The following is a 13,396-nucleotide window of genomic DNA, read 5'->3' on the forward strand; positions in this document are numbered from 1 at the left end:
GTGTGTGTGTGTGTGTGTGTGTGTCTGTGGTGGACTGGCGGCCTGTACAGGGTGTCTCCCCGCCTGCCGCCCAGTGACTACTGGGATAGGCCCCAGCATCCCCACGACCCTGAGAGCAGGATAAGCGGTTTGGATAATGGATGGATGGATGGGTTCTAATAGACTTGCTTCTTCATCAGTCAGGAAAATGCTTTGCCACAGTGCATTTAAACAATAGCTAAACTCCATTTTAGTGAGTTTGCTGACATCTACTGGTTAAACAGCCAAACAGGAAAGACACACTCGCACATCTTGGCCAGTACCTCAGGCCTGCCACAAGAGAATAAAGGCCCGACATTAGAAGGATTGCCTCATCACGTTGGTCTCATTTCTGTCACTGGTTTGGTGAATGAATATCCATTAATTTTGTCCACTTTTCCATAATTAAATGGTTGGTTTTGGACTTATTTTGTTTCAACAGTGCTTATTTTTCTTGTGTGACCCTTAACACAGGCTTTGAGAATCCCAGGCCTAAATTATTACTCATCATCGGCGGTCACTCGAAGCAAGTACTACCACCACTATTAGTAGACTAATAATAATTATAATAATAATAATAATCGTAATAGCAACAACAACAACATCTGCATATAAACAACTTTCTCTGACGCAATGGAACCCCCCCCCCAGATGTTTTGGCCCTTGGACTGGTATGCATGACATGATTTGGCCCTTGGGGAAAACTAATTGGGGAACCCTGCTGTACGGGGAACACGTTCTTATAGGAAATGCTTATGCCCCAAATACTTTTGGCAGCTCATTTTACTCCAAGTTATTTGCTGAAATCGCTTCAATTTGCCCACCTTATGTAATACTTGGAGGGGATTTTAACTGTTGCCGGGCTCCAGAAATGGATCTAGCCCACATAAAACCCCACCTCCCTCCAAAATGGCTCGACTCACAAAGACGCTATGTTCAGAGCTAGGCCTACTGGAGAGAAAGACTGCATTTTTCTCTCGCCCATATCATTCTCTCTCAAGAATTGATTATATTGTTGTCTCAAGATTAATTCTAGACAGGACCAAGCCTGTTCTATTAACACATGTGCCCTTTCAGACCATTCTTCAGTAGCTATTGAACTCCTACCACCCTACTATGATCCCCTATCTAGAAATTGGTGCTTAAACCCATCTCTTCTTAGCAATCCTTCATTTTTAAAATACTTAGAAAAAAACAAGTTGTGGAAGTTATTTCCACAAATGATGCACCTGATGTTTCTGCTTCTACCCTATGGGAAACAGGCAAGGCCTTCTTGAGGGGGGCCTAAATCTCCTATACAGCCGCAAAGAGAAAAAATACATTACAAAACCATCTAGAGCTTGAACAGTGAATTATAAATCTGGACAGAGATTTGAAAACCACTCCCTCTACAGCTGTTTAAAAAAAAACTAGAAGCGGCCCAATCTGCCCAAGACCAATTGCTAACTCAAAAAGCAGAATCAGCAATATGTTTCACCAAGCATAGATTATTTGAATCTGGTAATAAACCTGACAGGCTCCTTGCTCAATTGGCTAATACCATCACTCAGATATAGCATGAAAATTATTTATTTCCAATTTTCAATTTTTATTAAGGGTAAGTATTAACCCTTAACACTGACCAAGAGTGTTTGCTCCTGAAGCTGTCTTCCGTCCACATATCTCACATAGAGGGGGCAGTAGTATAGGCAAAGGCATTGGTGTGTGATGGGTTCCCCAGTCTCACCTGTTGTGGCAAACTTGTATATGGAGGAAGTGGAACAGATGGCTCTGATGTCTTATCCAGACACTATCTAGCCATTGGTTCAAATTTGTGGATGACACCTGGGTTAAAATTAAATCTCAGAATGTATCACATTTCACCGACTACGTTAACTCTGTGGACAACCACATCAAGTTCACCGGGGAGGATGTGAATAATAACATGTTAGCCTTCTTTGACAGTGAAATTGCAATTGGTGATGGGAGACATTTGATAGTTGATGTTTACCACAAACCAACACATACTGATCAGTACTTAAGGTTTGACTCTCACTATCCACTGGAACACAAACTAGGAGTCATCAGGATGCTGTGCCACCGAGCTGACAACGTCCCACTGACACAGTGGCCGGGGAGAAATCCCACATTAAACAGGCCTTGGTTAAATGTGGTTATCCTAACTGGATGTTTGTCAAAGCCAGGAAGATGCCCAAGTAGTGCACCAGTCGATCAAAGAGAGAACAACAGCTGTCTAAGCGTAAACCAGTGGTGATTCCGTATGTGGTGGGAGTGTTGGACAGTTGTGACATGTATTTTCCAAACATCGCGTCTGAGTTGCTTTCAAACCTCAAAACACGCTGCAACAGAAGTTGGTCCACCCCAAGGATTGGGTCCCCCAGAAAAAACAGAGCAATATAGTGTACACGGTTAAGTACCAGAAGGACTGCCGTGACTTATACATTGGGGAAACTAAACAGATGCTGCCTAAGAGGATGGCACACCACAGGAGAGCTAATGCGTCAGGCCAGGACTCCACAGTCTACACCCATCTTCAGGCCAGTGGCCAGTCTTGCACAGATGAGAACGTGCACATCCTTGATAGGGAGGAACGCTGGTTTGAACAGGGAGTCAAAGAAGCCATCTATGTTAAGAGGGAACAACCGTTCCTGAACCGAGGCGTGGGGGGGGGGGGCTATCTGTCACCATCTTACAATGCTGTGATAGCAAACATTCCCAAATCCTCTATGAATACTACACATTGGCCATTGGAACTCTAGTTAACGGTCACGCCCATATTTGCATATGACACTGGACGTGGGTTTCGGTCGTTATGCCACTGTATTGTATATGAGGGTGGGGATACCTGCAGTCAGGTAAGAGACATATTTGGGTAAATTAATGCAAATTACTATTTGAATATAACAGAATAATAATCCCATTTGAAGTCGTAGAATTGAAAATATTGTGCTCAAACCATCTTTGCAGTCTCCCTTGATACTGTATTGTAGTTTCTGTATTTGCAACCAGCTCTATGTTGGATACTACCCTATATGAATATTTAGATACAAGGGCCTGCAATATTCAAAGTCTGTTGTAAGAATTGTAGGAATGATGATGTGGGAGCAATAAGGTTATCACGAAGTGCTTATTGTCATATAATCTGATCACAAAACAAAATCAGTATCATGATTTTTGTTTATTTATTTTATTGGCACTATAGGCTCACAACAAGAAGGTCCTAGGTTTGAACCATAGCCCAGGTCCTTTCTGTCTGGAGGTTTCATGTTCTCATCATGGGAACTAATGAGTCTGAGGTAGAGTGATATCTCTCTCATCTTTCATCATCAGCCGCTTCTCTGCGGTCGAGTCGTGGTGGCAGCAAGCTAAGTAGGGCACTCCAGATGTCCCTCTCCCCAGCAATGCCCTCCAACTCCTCCTAGAGGGATCCCAAAGCGTTCCCGGGCCAAATTGGACATGTAGTCCCTCCAGCGAGTTCTGGGTCTACCCGGGGTCTCCTCTCAGTTGGACATGCCCAGAAAACCTCCAAAGGAAGGCGCCCAGGAGGCATCCTAATCAGATACCCAAACCACCTCAACTGGCTCCTTTCAACGCAAAGGAGCAGCGGCTCTACTCCGAGCTCCCCCTGGATGTCCAAGCTCCTCACCTTATCTCTAAGGTTGAGCCCAGACACCCTCATTTCAACTCATTTCAGCCGCTTGTATCTGCGATCTCACCCTTTCAGTCACTAACCAAGGCTCATGACCATATGTGAGGGTTGGAACGAAGATTTACTGGCAAATCGAGAGCTTTGACTTCCGGCTCAGCTTCCTCTTCACCAAAATGGTCTGGTACAATGTCCGTATTACTGCTGATGCTGCACCAATCCGCCTGTCAATCTCCCGCTCCATCCTACCCTCACTCGTGAACGAGACCCCGAGATACTTGAACTCCTTCACTTGAGAAAACAACTCATCCCCAACCCGGAGGGAACAATCCACCATTTTCCGGTAGAGAACCATGACCTTAGACTTGGAGGTGCTGACTCTCTTCCCGGCCATTTCACACTCAGCTGCAAAACGCCCATGCTGGAGGTTGCATTCTGATGAAGCCAACAAAACCACATCATCTGTGAAGCGCAGAGATGCAATTCTGAGGTTACCAAATCAGACACACTTCTCACCTTGGCTGCAGGACACAATGTCCATGATTTCCAAAAACAATTTTAAATGTGGACTCATCAGACCACAGCACACTTTTCCACTTTGCGTCATTCCATCTCAGATGAGCTTGGGCCCAGCGAAGCCGGCGGCGTTTCTGGGTGTTGTTGATATATGGCTTTCGCTTTGCATGGTAGAGTTTTAACTTGCACTTGTAGATGTAGCGACGAACTGTGTTAACTGACAATGGTTTTCCCAAGTGTTCCTGAGCCCACGTGGTAATATCCTTTACCGAATTATATCGGTTTTTAATGCCGTGCCGCCTGAGGGATTGAAGGTCACGGGCATTCAGTGTTGGTTTTCGGCCTTGCCGCTTACGTGCAGAGATTTCTCCGGATTCTCTGAATCTTTTGATGATATTATGGACTGTAGATGATGAAGTCCCTAAATTCCTTGCAATTGTACATTGAGAAACGTTGTTCTTAAACTGTTGGACTACTTGCTCACGTAGTTGTTCCCAAAGTGGTGAACCTCGCCCCATCCTTGCTTGTGAATGACTGAGCCTTTAGGGGGATGCTCCTTTTATACCCAATCGTGACACTCACCTGTTTCCAATTAACCTGTTCACCTGTGGAATGTTCCAAACAGGTGTTTTTTGAGCATTCCTCAACTTTCCCAGTCTTTTGTTGCCCCTGTCCCAGCTTCTTTGGAACGTGTTGCAGGCATCAAATTCAAAATAAGTGAATATTTGCAAAAAACAATAAAGTTTATCAGTTTGAACATTAAATATATTGTCTTTGTAGTGTATTCAATTGAATATAGGTCGAAAAGGATTTGCAAATCATTATATTCTGTTTTTATTTACGTTTTACACAACGTCCCAACTTCATTGGATTTGGGGTTTGTATATGGTTTGGAGACAGTGGCACTGATGAAAAGACAGGAGGTGGAGCTGGAGGTGGCAGAGTTGAATATTTTCATTGGGAGTGACGAAGAAGGACAGGGTTAGGAACAAGTATATTAGAGGGACAGATCAGGTTGGACGATTTGGAGACAAAGCAAGATTGAGATGGCTTGGACATTTGTAGAGGAGAGATGCTGGATATATTGGAAGAAGGATGCTGAATATGGAGCTGCTAGGGAAGAGGAAAGGAGGAAGGCCAAAGAGGAGGTTTATGGATGTGGTGAGAGAGCACATGCAGGTGGCTGGTGACGTGACAGAGGAAGACGCAGAGGACGGAGATGGAAACGGATGGTCCGCTGTGGTGACTCCTAACGGGAGCAGCCGAAAGCAGTAGTAGTTAATGATATTTTGAAAATGTATTTTGGGAGATCAGACGCACAGTCACAAATTCATCACGGAATAATGAAATCGTGGCAGGAAATCTGGAATAATGACACTAAGGGTAGAGATTATTACAACATTCAAAAGTCAGAGTCAGAAGTAATAGAGGTAAATATAGGAAAGACGTTATTTTCTCTAGGTTGAGATTAGGACATACACTGTGTGTGTGTGTGTGTGCGTGTGTGTGAATTAATTGTAAAGCACTTTGAGTGGCTGTTGCAGCTAGAAAAGTGCTATAAAAATACAACTTGGTTGATTGATTGATTGATTGATTGATTGATTGATTGATTGATTGATTGATTGATTGATTGAACATGTACTGATAGGTTGTAGGAAATTCCGTGTAGAAAGATAAAGACTGAAGAGCAGGGTGGTAGATTTGGGAAGGGAGTGGAGCATCGAAAGTCTGTTAGAAATAGGGGACTGTGGAGTTAGAAAACAACGAGACAGGAGACGTGAGAGTAGACGTAGTCGAGGTAGTTTACTAGCTCCAACTTTTTATGTCATATATTCGACAACGACACTGAACTCTCTGCTCCGGAAGCGGAAGTGCATTCTCTCTTAGGTGAATGTCTCTAGTTATATAGATGTGGGTCACCACACAGGCCCCCCCAGAATTCACCTACACAAAACAATGCAAAACAGCAAAAGCGCAACTCATGAACATAAAAATAGACTCTACAACAGAACAGTCAATGACATAGTGCAAAGTCACGGGGAAAACAAGTGACGAGTCGGGGGGTGGACCCTGCGGCCATAACGGCTGCGCTTCACAGGAGGGGAAACAGATGGGGCCGAAACCCGGGCCATAGGCGGGGCCGAAGCAGGAACAGAGGCAGGTGCCGGGGCCGACCTAGGAGGGCGTCCCCGCCGCGGGGGTAGGGCCAATTGCATTGGCTCCCCAATGTCCAAGTGAGCAGGCTTGAGACGGTCTATAGCGACCCGCTCCGGCCTGCCCCCCATGTCCACCACAAAGTTCTTATCCCCCGCCTCCAGGACGCGGAAGGGCCCGTCGTATGGGGGCTGCAGCGGGGACCGATGGCTGTCGTGCCTAATGAAGACGTACCTCGCCGATGGCAGATCCTTGGGGACGTAGGACCGGGGGAGGCAGTGTTGAGACATCGGAACGGGAGCGAAGGCACCGGCAGCGCTCCGGGACGCACTGAGGTGAGAGGCGGCCGACCAGGGAGTCGTAGCATCCGGAAGAAACTCCCCCGGAACTCGCAGGGGCTGGCCATACACCAGCTCAGCGGAGGAGGTCTGGAGGTCTTCCTTCGGGGCCGAACGCAGGCCGAGCATGACCCATGGGAGCCGGTCCATCCAGTCGCAGCCAGTGAGGCTTGCTCGCAGAGCGGCTTTCATGTCCCGATGGAACCGCTCACAAAGTCCGTTGCTCTGCGGGTTGTACGCCGTAGTGCGGTGGATCTTCATCCCCAGGTGCTCAGCGACCGCCGTCCAGAGCTCCGAGGTAAACTGGGAGCCCCGGTCGCTCGTGATGTCACCCGGTGTGCCGAAACGGGCCACCCAGCAGCCGATGAACGCCCGTGCTACCTCTGCTGCCGTCGTGGAGGACAAGGGAATAGCCTCTGGCCACCTGGTGGCCCTGTCCACAATAGTGAGGAGGAACGTATAACCACGGGAGGGGGGCAGGGGACCCACCAGGTCAACATTGACGTGGTCAAACCGCCTCTCTGGAACCACAAACGGCGCCAAAGGGGCCTTGGTATGGCGGTGCACCTTGGCGCGTTGGCACGCCACACAAGAGCCGGCCCAGGCTCTAACATCCTTACGGAGCCCAGGCCAAACAAACTTGACGCTCACCAATTTGGTCGAGGCCTTCACTCCCGGGTGGGAAAGGCCGTGGACGGTGTCGAAAACTCGGCGCCGCCAGGAAGTAGGCACCAGGGGGCGCGGTTGACCGGTGGAGATATCACAGAGGAGGGTGGTGTTGGCCGCGTCGAACGTCACGTCCTCCAGCCGTAGCGCCGTAGGGGTCGACCGGTAGTCTTGAACGGTCGCGTCCTTGGCTTGGTCCGCTGCCATAGCGGCGTAGTCGAGTCCCAAGTGAACGGCGTTAACAACCGCCCGTGAAAGGCAGTCGGCGACGGAGTTATCCTTGCCCGACACGTGTTGTATGTCCGTGGTAAACTCGGAAACCGCCGCGAGATGACGCTGCTGACGCCCAGACCACGGTTCTGAGGTTTTGGCCATACAGAACGTCAGCGGTTTGTGGTCCACGAAAGCGGTGAACTGTCGGCCCTCCAATAGGAACCTAAAGTGTCTGGTTGCGAGGAAGAGACCCAGTAGTTCCCTATCAAAGGTGCTGTATTTGCGCTCGCTCTCACGGAGTTGTTTACTGAAGAACGCCAACGGCTGCCAGCCCCCCCCCACCCACTGCTCACACACGGCCCCCACGGCGTAGTCGGAGGCATCCGTTGTAAGGGCTATGGGGGCGGCAGGCGACGGGTGAGCTAGCAGCGCAGCGTTGGCCAGCGCGGTCTTGGCGGCCACAAAAGCCTCGTCCATCCCCGAAGACCAGTCCAGCTCGTCCTTAGACTTCTTACCCCGCAGGGCCTCATACAGGGGACGCATGATGTGGGCGGCACGGGGCAGGAAACGGTTATAAAAGTTCACCATGCCCAGGAATTCCTGCAGCGACTGTACAGTGCGGGGGCGGGGGAACATGGTGACAGCCTCAACCCTGGCAGGGAGGGGAACGGCCCCCTGTGGAGTGATGTGGTGCCCGAGGAAGGTGATGGACGACTCCCCGAACTGACACTTAGCTGGGTTGATGATGAGGCCGTGTTCGCTGAGCCTGTCAAACAGCTGTCTGAGGTGCGTCATGTGTTCCTCCGCCGACGCGCTGGCCACGAGGATGTCGTCTAAGTACACAAACAAAAATGGCATGTCACGGAGCACAGAATCCATAAGGCGCTGAAACGTCTGCGCCGCCCCTTTAAGGCCGAAAGGCATACGTAAAAACTCAAAGAGCCCAAAGGGTGTGATGACAGCCGTTTTTGGGACATCCAGTGGGTGGACCGGCACTTGGTGATACCCCCGCACTAAGTCGATTTTGGAATAGATGGCAGCGCCCGCCAGGTGGGTAGAGAAATCTTGTATGTGCGGTATGGGGTACCGGTCGGGGGTCGTGGCATTGTTTAGGCGACGGTAGTCCCCGCACGGGCGCCAACCCCCGTTGGCCTTAGTAACCATGTGAAGAGGGGAAGCCCACGGGCTGTCAGAACGGCGGACAATGCCGAGGCGCTCCATAGTCGAAAACTCCTCCCTGGCTATTGCGAGCTTGGCCGAGTCGAGGCGTCGGGCCCGGGCGTAAACTGGGGGGCCCACTGTGGTGATATGATGTTCCACGCCGTGCTTGGCCACCGCCGAGGAGAAGGTGGGTGTGGTCAGCTCGGGGAAATTTGCGAGCAGGCGTTGGTATGGATCCCCGGTGGAGAGTGTGTTAGCGAGGCACAGCGCTCCAGCGCCCCCAAGCGTGCAGGGGTATGACGCAAAAGAGACGGCATCAATCACGCGACAGTTTTTAACATCCACCAGCAGGTTGAAAGCACAGAGGAAATCCGCACCTAGGAGCGGGGTGGATACAGCAGCCATCACAAAGTCCCAGCCGAAACGTCGGCCGCCAAAACACACGTCCACATGTCTGATACCGTACGTCCGAATGGACGTGCCGTTGGCGGCGTCCATCTGGGGGCCGTGACTGTCGGTCATCGTGTCCACAGCTTGTGCTGGTAGTATGCTGCGTTGAGCGCCAGAGTCAACCAGCAGCCGCCGGCCCGACAAGGAGTCTCTGATGAACAACAGCTTGCAGTCACGGCCGGCGCCCATAGCCGTTAACAAGCGCCGGCCTTGGCGTTTCTCTGAACCCTGTAACTGCAGGGTTTGCGACACCGTTTTGCTTTTGCCCCAAACCTGGCATGGTAATAACAGAGCCCGTCGTCAGGTTGGCGGCGGGCTGTCACCGCAGCCGCGGTGTCCATATAGTCGTACACAGGTGGTGGTGGGGCGGTCTGGTGGGGTAGCAGGGCATGCACAAACTGTTGCCGGTTGGCCAGGAAAACCCTGTCTGCTTCAGCAGCCAGAGAACGATAGTCCTTGGAAGCGGCGAGAGGAGAACTGGCCAGTGCTGTGCGTACAGGTGCGGGGAGCTGCCTCAGAAAAATGTGTGTGAAAAGAAAGGCCGAATCAGCCGATCCCAGCACAGACAGCATTTTTTCCATTAAATCAGACGGTTTGCCGTCGCCGAGGCCATTCGGGGACAGTAAACGGTCTGCCTTCTCCAGCTCCGACAGTTCAAATAGTTTCAGGAGGAATGTCTTTATAGCATCGTACTTGCCAGCAGCTGGCGGAGCTTCCAACAGCGTCATTGCTCGCGCCGTTGTCGATGCGTCTAACGCCGCCACTACGTGGAAGTACTGCGTTGCATCCTGCGTTATCCCTCTCAGCTGGAACTGGGCTTCCACATGTTGAAACCACGGCCGTGGATTATGCTGCCAAAAGTCGGGTAGCTTCACAGTAGCGGTGTAAATGCTAGCGTTAGCAATAGCCATGTTGTTAGCACCGGCGTCGTCGTTGTCAAACATACTCGTATTAGTTGTTCGATCACGTCGGGGTCACCAATGTGGAGTTAGAAAACAACGAGACAGGAGACGTGAGAGTAGACGTAGTCGAGGTAGTTTACTAGCTCCAACTTTTTATGTCATATATTCGACAACGACACTGAACTCTCTGCTCCGGAAGCGGAAGTGCATTCTCTCTTAGGTGAATGTCTCTAGTTATATAGATGTGGGTCACCACAGGACAAACAATTACAAGTGCAAAGGGCTTTATTTAAATACTTTGTGGTGACCCACATCTATATAACGAGAGACATTCACCTAAGAGGACGGTGTACCGTTAAGGGAAGAGGCGAGGGGTCAGATAATGCACTTCCGCTTCCGGTTGAGAGTTCAGTTCAGTGTCGTTGTCGAATGTATGACATGCTAAGTTGGAGCTAGTAAACTACCTCGACTACGTCTACTCTCACGTCTCCTGTCTCGTTGTTTTCTAACTCCACAACTTAAACGAAACAGGTTTACTATCCAGAATATGACTTCTTCATAAAGTTATATGTTACAGTAGATGGCGAAATGCGCCTTTAACGTTGGTTCGTAGTCTGCCAAAAAAAAACAGAAGAAGAAAGAGAAGACGACTTTAATGTTGGTTTTGTAGTCCGCCAGTAAAACAGGAGAAGAAGAAGAGGAGGAGGAGGAGGAGGAGGAGGAGGGAGCGGAAAAGGAAAGCGAAAGAACAATCAGAATCAGATCCTGGACTTCCGAGGTGTCTGGAACGCAACCACCAAGCCTACTATATGCAACGCGGCGGGCGGAATCAGCGGAATGGATGGAGACGGGGACCTCGAGTTTCTTGTGAAAAATGACTTTACTAAGCTTGCTTTTGAGCTTCAACTGAAGATCAAACAGAACGGTAGGCCGACCCCGAAGCTAGACCTGACTCAGGGGAGAGCTAAGGGGAAAGCTAGGTGTTTTTGTGACGGGAACTACGCTAGAACGGAATGGCTAACGGGCAGCGCGAAGTTAAACCGGCTTTTCTGCTGGCCTTGCCTCCTGTTTGACCGGTCAAGCAGCTCCTTGAACAACCCATGGAGAACAACGGGATTTGTTGATCTTGCAAACCTCTCACGGGCCATAGAGAGACATTCAAAGTCCCGAAGTCATATTACATCTGAACTCAAACTCAAACTTTTTGGACGAGTGAGGATAAAGGAGGCACCGGATCAAGCGGTTGAAATAAACGTGACAAGGCATAACCAACAGGTCGACAAGAATCGTGCGATTCTGAAGAGACTGATCGTTGCTGTTCTGTATCTCGGACGCCAGGAGCAGGCATTCCGGGGCCACAACGAGTCGGCCAGCAGCTCTGGCAACAACGGGAACTTGGTGGAACTAGTGCAAGCTTTTGCCGAGTTTGATACAGTTCTAGCGGAACACCTAGCATCAGCTACTGCATTTACAGGTATGTCAAAGACAATTCAAAATGACATAATAGAAAGCACTGCTCATGTTATTCAGGAAGAAATAGACAAAGAAATAAACGCAGCGCCCTTCATAGCAGTCGAAGTGGATGACACCGCATACATATCGTGCAAGTGCCAATTGACTGTCATAGTCCGCTACGTTAACGAAAAGGGCGTTATATGCGAGCGGTTTCTTGGTTTTCATGACATTAGCCTCGACAGAGACGCTAAAGCCATAGCTGCTGTGGTGATGAGGGCAATTTCAAACTACAATCCTGAAACAAAGCTCATTTGTCAAACATATGATGGAGCGAGTTGCATGAGTAGGCAAAGAGGCGAGGTACAGTCACTCCTCAAGGCGAAATGCCCATATGCATTGTTTATTCACTGTTATGCACACAAGCTTGATTTGGTTTTGGCTCAGGGGACAAGCAACATTCAGGAATCAAAGCTCTTTTTTGCCTCTCTTGACTGCTTCCACAACTTCTTCAGCCGTTCAAATAAAAGGACAGCACTACTGGCTGAGGAGGACAATAGTATCCAGGTACCTGGTGGGAACACCACTCGGTGGAACTTTACAAGCCGGGCCGTGCATGCTGTACACGAGGGACGTAGATCATTGATTATTGCTTTTGACCGGATCGCAACTGAGCCTGGATGGAATAATGATGCAATTGCACAGAGCTCTGCCCTGAAACAGAAGTTGAACGACTTTGATTTCATTTTCATGCTCGAGGTTTTTCAAACCATTTTTGGCCTCACTGAACCACTGTTACAGGTACTTCAGAGCAAAGCGCTGGACATTAGAAAATGTGATGAAAGAGTCAACAGCACTCTGATTGCTTTGAGAGCTACTCGAAGTAGTGAAATATTCAATCGGCTATACAAGAAGACGGTGCAGACTGTTGGAATTCCAAACCAGCGACGCAAACGTACTCGTCGGACCTGGGAGGATTTTGAGCTAGGTGTCAGTACGGATGGGGACCAAGAGGACATGGGCCCCATGGATTCCTACCGACATCTCTTTTTCCAACTACTTGATGGTATTGTGCAGCATATGACTCAAAGATTTCAAGACATGAAGAATCTAAGTTTTTTTCATGCACTGGATAATGAGTTGTTTAAGGCGTACTCCCAGCATGCAGGATTCCCTGGCCGTGAGATCTCTCAGCTGGTTGAGACCTACCCACTTTTTGATGAACAGAGACTAAGAAACGAACTGCATGTCATATATGCGGATGCCCTCTTTCACAAGCCACCAGCCGAGCTGCTGGAGATGCTCATAAAAGATGAGCTGACCACTGCCTTATCAGAGGTTTGCAAGCTGCTGAGGCTGATGCTCACCATACCTGTGACAAGCACATCTGCAGGGAGATCTTTTTCCTGCCTGAAAAGGATTAAAACCTACCTAAGAAACAGCTGTGGACAGGAGAGACTTTGCCACTTGGCAAAGATATCAATGGAATCTTCTCTAACACAAGACCTGAAGTCCCGTGGAGAGCTATATGTCAGAGTCACTGAGCGTTTCGCCACAATGGAGAGGAGAATGAATGATTTCACTGAAATCATTTCAAAAACAGTATGAATCCCCAGCAATATATAATTTGCCAGAGGAAGTTCAATTTGACCATTGAGGGTCAATGCCAACAGTTTTCAAAAAGATTTTCAAATGTGATGGTGAGTGTGATTACTGACAGTGGCAGGCAGGTGGCCTGTAAACACTAAATCTGTTTAGAGTTATTAAACTCTAGACCAGTTTATCAGCCTTGAAGGAAAGACGGAGCCAGCACTAACAATTGTCAATGGTACTGTCAATGCTGTTTCATCCAACAGATCAGAATCATGTTTATTGGCCAT

The 13,396-nt window shown here is 49.0% G+C and overlaps 1 protein-coding gene across 1 annotated transcript in view; it reads left to right on the forward strand.

Annotated features, from left to right (window-relative positions):
• Positions 1–13,124, forward strand: part of slc5a5 (solute carrier family 5 member 5) — a 62,325-nt gene extending 49,201 nt beyond the window's left edge. Inside the window, exon 15 of the mRNA XM_056276842.1 lies at positions 12,318–13,124. Within this exon, the coding sequence (XP_056132817.1) occupies positions 12,318–13,124 (807 nt within the window). The remainder of the gene's footprint in view (positions 1–12,317) is intronic.
• The last annotated feature ends 272 nt before the right edge of the window (positions 13,125–13,396 follow it).

The sequence above is a fragment of the Lampris incognitus genome, chromosome 3 (assembly GCF_029633865.1).
Source record: "Lampris incognitus isolate fLamInc1 chromosome 3, fLamInc1.hap2, whole genome shotgun sequence".
Taxonomy (NCBI): domain Eukaryota; kingdom Metazoa; phylum Chordata; class Actinopteri; order Lampriformes; family Lampridae; genus Lampris; species Lampris incognitus.